This window comes from Prosopis cineraria, unplaced genomic scaffold (genome assembly GCF_029017545.1).
Source record: "Prosopis cineraria cultivar Desert tree isolate PC_DT_omini unplaced genomic scaffold, ASM2901754v1 PC1, whole genome shotgun sequence".
Lineage (NCBI taxonomy): Eukaryota > Viridiplantae > Streptophyta > Magnoliopsida > Fabales > Fabaceae > Prosopis > Prosopis cineraria.
In genome coordinates, this window is record NW_026555332.1 from 9,693,268 (window position 1) to 9,698,297 (window position 5,030).

At 32.8% G+C, this 5,030-nt stretch overlaps 1 protein-coding gene across 7 annotated transcripts; it reads left to right on the forward strand.

Moving 5' to 3' along the window:
• The first annotated feature begins 555 nt into the window (after positions 1 to 555).
• On the forward strand, positions 556 to 3,484 carry LOC129293002 (uncharacterized). 7 transcript variants are annotated; one of them, XR_008589085.1, is made up of 5 exons: positions 556 to 1,101; positions 1,336 to 1,444; positions 1,974 to 2,043; positions 3,017 to 3,091; positions 3,265 to 3,484. XR_008589085.1 is itself a non-coding variant. In XM_054930781.1 (2 exons), exons 1-2 carry the CDS (start codon positions 1,111 to 1,113, stop codon positions 3,064 to 3,066), a joined length of 384 nt encoding a protein of 127 aa, XP_054786756.1. In that variant the 5' UTR covers positions 1,109 to 1,110; the 3' UTR covers positions 3,067 to 3,484. The 7 variants fall into 7 exon arrangements, 1 of the variants encoding a protein (XP_054786756.1); XR_008589084.1 differs by having other exon boundaries at positions 1,336 to 1,493; positions 3,017 to 3,484; XR_008589083.1 differs by having other exon boundaries at positions 3,017 to 3,484.
• The last annotated feature ends 1,546 nt before the right edge of the window (positions 3,485 to 5,030 follow it).

The following is a 5,030-nucleotide window of genomic DNA, read 5'->3' on the forward strand; positions in this document are numbered from 1 at the left end:
TATGTGAGGAAAAATATAATAAGGTTGTGGCTCTAGAGATTTTGTGTGGCATGAATGAACTTATTTTTTTTCTTTTTTTCTTTTTTTGGGGAAGGCTAGATAAAGCTAGAAAAGACTCGCAGGGTAAGAAATTAACAACCGTGGGATAAACCCCAACTTTTATCTATCAAAAGGAGAGGATTACATCCTCTAAGTACTTCAGTGATATATGTTCGTTTGTCTGAGAAATCTTGGGCTAATTTGGCAAAATAAACCACACATTGATGGCCTTTCTAGAAAGTAGTTCAGAGTTGAACGCATTTGTATGCATGTATATGGCAAGAATTAATTTGCTCAATGCATTGGCAAATTAAGTTTGCAAGGCATATGTAAAATAATTTTATATTATATATGTAGTTTTGGGGATAAAAAATAGTTCATAGTTGCTGTAATAACCCTAAATAAATTAAAAATAAATATATATATATACATATATAGGTTAACTTGCTTTAAGTGTGTTTATATTAGTTTTTGGAATAAATATAACAAGTTAGAGACTTGATCCGGTGGCAGCTGAGGAGGATTTCATATGTCAAGTCTCTAGTTCGAATCCGAAAAGAGACCAAATGAAGAATTAAATTTTTCCTTCTTTTTGCTATGTGAAATTACCAGATTGTCCTTATCCCATTGTGATATAATTCCTTCTCTTTTCCTTTCTCCAGCAGATTTGTGCGTGAGTCAAGAGAGCTGTAGACTTCACCAGAAACTTCGAACCCTTTTCGTTCAGCCCTTCACCCATTATCATCATCCCTGTCGTTAAACTACTCGACGGTGACCTTGGGAGCGAAAAAATCCACCATGGGAGACGTTCAGTGACTGGTTGTTCTCCCCTGTTTTCGCTTCGTTCTTCCTTATCTTGCTGTCCATGAACTGTGCGAACGTTCCAAGCTTCCTTGTCGTTTGTCTTTCGTCCATCTCAAGTGCTGTGAGTTCGCCGGAAGTCTTTTGCTCTTCTCACGTTGGAGTCGTGCAGCGAACCTTCTCTCTTCTTCTTCTTCCTTTCAGTTCGTTATACAGAGCTGTGACTCATCTTGCTTCCTTGTTCGGTCTCAGTTGAGCGAGGTACAGATTATGGGATTTTTTTTTCTTTTTCTTTCTGTTGCTACTGTCAAGTTTCTCAGCTATGTTTTTAATTTGTTATGCTTCCTTCTACTCGATTCTGGCTGTTGCTCTGTTCTTGTAAAATATGTCCACGCGTTGCTAATGGTTGGAAGGAATCAGGTCGTCGGAATTGGTAGTGCTGGTCATGAGCTAAAATTAACGCTGATTCTGGTCTTTTTCTTTTCTTTTGAGCAGTGTTTTGTCTTCCTCTATTCCTTGCATCAGCTGGAGAATTCCATTTTCTCTCCCTGTTCTGCTGTAGGTTCTGTCTTCTTCGTTACCTTTGCTGTTATTGTTGTTTCAGGTGAGAATTCTTCAGCTTTCTTCCTTGACGAACTTGCGTGAGAGGAAGTGTGAGTTAATACTGAAATTACAGAAATTTTTGAGAGTATTTTGCTACTGTTGCTCGTGCTGTTGTGGGAGCTAGAAAGTGATTTTCAAAGCTTCATAACGATATATATATATGGGTCTGGATTCTAATCTAAATTAAGTTTTGTTAGATTGGTTGATATTGAGAATTTGATTAGGATGAAGTTGAAAGAGAAGAACAAAATTGAAAAAAAAAAAATTGGTGCAAAGTATAAAAAGAAAATTTTCACCTCAGGGAAATAGAATGGCATGACTAAAATTTTATGGAGAAAGTCATAAGGGTAAATAATAATACTTGGAGTAACTTTAAATTATAGATTTAATTTTTGAATTTTAAATAATGATAGTGTGGATTCAATTCTCAATTGGAAATAACTGGATATTGGTAAAAGGTGGAATTGGGAAGGAAGCCTTTGTAAATTAAAAGATGATTTATTAAATTTTGGCTATTAATATCTTTATAGGACGCGTGGAGGAAGAGGATCCCGATAGAAATTAAATAAATAATATTTTGGAGATTTGAAATCACAACAGGTAAGTGAATAGCATTCCTTATGAGTATTTATTGAAAATCTTTTATTAAAATATTTCATTTTTATGAATTATGTTAGTTTTAGAAATTTTGAAATAATGATGAAGAATAGTCATATTATGATTTGTGTATTTTCTCAAGAAATATATTTTTTTTATATTGATGAAGGCACCTTTGCCTATTGAATTTCAAAATTTCTTGATTACATGATTAACGCAAGTTTGTACATTCGTTATGGTGTATCGATTTGACAAGTTTCATATATTTGAAGCAACTCATGCGAGTTTGATCTTGAGAATGAAAATTTGACTTCACAAGTAATTATTTCTCTCGCATGTTTGAAACGGGCTTTCTAAGAGAACTCTATACAGAACACTGCTACTAACGGCAGTTCCGTTAGTCCGTAGCGCGCTGTGGTTAAATACTAGCTAGTTTGTTTCGTGAGTTTTATTCTCACGTTTGGTATTCGTGGGCTTCGTACCCGCGTTTGATTTCGTGGCATAAGCCGCGTTTGGTTACTTACCCTCGTGGGCTGTGTGTCCACGTTTGTTTTGTAGCTTCGGCTGCGTTTGGTTACTTACCCTTGTAGACTGGTGTGTCCATGTTTGTTTTCGTGGCATAAGCCGCGTTTGGTTATTTACCCTCGTGGACTATGTGTCCACGTTTGTAACCTGTTCTGTTGAGTTCTCAGAATTTTAAATGTTGATTAATATATGTTTTCGAAGTTTACCCAATTTTTTTTTAGTAAATTGTATCACTTCGAGTTTTATGAGAGCAGATTGTTTCTTTAAACATGATAACATAAAATGTTTTCAACTTATTCTTATTTTATAAATATGATTATGCCTCACGTACATTATAAATCTTGGTAGAATTACTTCCAACCATCTGACACCCTTATTATAAATTGTCGATTGAAATTTTAAGAATTTTTCCATGGGAATGCTATTCACTGGAAAAATTATTTGGTCTCAGATTGGTTAGCTGACGCCGATTTCATCAACGACCTCAAAAAGGGCAACTAACTACAGTGGGTGGACATTTTGATTGGTATTGTTGCTTTAATGTAAATACATAAATTGTATGTCTTTTTGATCTGAAAGAAATAGCAGATGCTCCACATAGATTGTTGATAAATTTTATTTTTGGTCTGTATATTGGTTGTTGGCTGGAAGGAGCTACGCTCCTGATTTATACTGATATTTGTAAAATTTTTATTGTAGAATTTTCAGGAGATCCTAGTTACAGGGGAGGTTCTGCCGAAATTTCTACAAAAACGTTGACACTTTCTTATGACAATGAATTTAAAGAAGTTATTTTAATTTTTATATGATTTGATTGAATTTTATTCTTCTCTTGAAAAATGAAATAAATATTCATTTGGAGGCTTACGGGAAGGTGAGAATGGTTCACACCCGTGCCGGTCACCCTCCATTTTGGGGCGTGACAGTTGCACAGGTTGGATCCTTATTTATAAGCCATAGTTTAGGCTATAGAAGAAAAAAGAAGTAGTAATCAAAGTGAAGAAGCATAAGATGCAATGTAATGTGATTTTGAAAAAGGCGCTAGAAAGAGAGAGGAGGAGAGGATAAAAGTAGGTAGTAATTGAGAAAAGGAGAACATTCTTTTTATTTGGTTTAATAAGAAGAATATTGGGATTAATTTGAGGACAAAAGGAGGTGGTAATTGGGAAGAAGAATATGGAATTAATTGGAATACAAAAAAGGAGAATATTCTTCTTATTTAGGTTAGTATGAAAAATATTAGAATTAATTGAAATTAATTAGAGGACAAAAGGAGATGGTAATTGGAAGAAAAATATGAAAATCATTAGAAAATGGAAAAGGAGAAAAGAAGAATATTCTTGTTATTTACGTTAATAAGATGAATATTAAAATTAATTGGAATTAATTAGAGGACAAAAGGGACCGAAGGAACGAAATTAATTGAGAAGGAAGGATCAAACTAATTAGCCTGCCACTAGTATATTAAAAAATAAAACAAAAGGAATAGAATTAATTGGAGGGAGGGGCTGAAGGAATGGGTAGTGAGAGAAAATATTTGGAAAACGGTGGACACAGTCAAGGGTATCAGGTGTTTAGTTGGGTTGTTTGTAGTTGCACTCCTTTTTTTCATCCATCTTAATCTTAATTCCCCCTTCTTTTTTGTTTCTTTCTTTTTTAGAGAAGTTCCTTTTTTTAATAAAAAAAGAAGATGTCAATATAAGTTGTTTCTCTTAAACTCACTAAGATTAAGGTATATTTTCAAGTTCAAATCACGTTTTTAAAAATATTTACACATTATCTACAAACAAGAACCTTACATGGATAATAAAATTTGAACCCATAACGTTATACATTATGAGCTAAATTTTTATTAACTTGATGAATTTTTTTTTTGAAAACATTGTGTCCTAATGAGTTTTTTTTTTTCAAGTCCATTTAGTATGTGTATGACAAAGTGGTAAATATTTTACAAGATGAAACCCTTAAAAAAATTTGGTGTTTGAGCCATTGCCCATTTTTTGGGCTAATTTTTGTTTCACTATTATGATTTATTATCATAGTACACATTTCTTAATTTCAAGGTCAATTTTTTTAAAAAAAGTACATTTGATTATTATTTATTTTTAAGAAAAGTATATATATTTAGTTTTTTAATTTTATATAAATTTTTAATTTGAAACTTTAAATATTTAAAATATCATTTCAATTATTTAATTCCAATACCGTTGGCATCAAATAATGAGCTTTTGTGTTAATCATCCCGATATTCGTGAGAAAAGCAGTAAACGTGTGAGAGGGAGTGAGGGCTAAGCTAATTGACACTTTCTAGAAAAAATCCATGCCTATACATCAAAATATAATGGGAAATCATTTATTTATTTTGTTCTTCTTGTTCAATCAGAATTTTTCAATTAGTGTAAATAACTTAACAATAAGGGATTCTTCTTCTAATGCCAACCCCTCCCTATTCTCAAAAATTTGTT

Coding starts and splice junctions, on each gene's coding strand:
- LOC129293002 (XM_054930781.1), top strand. CDS start 1,111: ATGGGATTTTTTTTTCTTTTTCTTTCTGTTGCTACTGTCAAGTTTCTC. Junction 1,445..3,016: donor TGCTGTTATTGTTGTTTCAG/GTGAGAATTCTT, acceptor ATTTGGTCTCAG/ATTGGTTAGCTGACGCCGAT.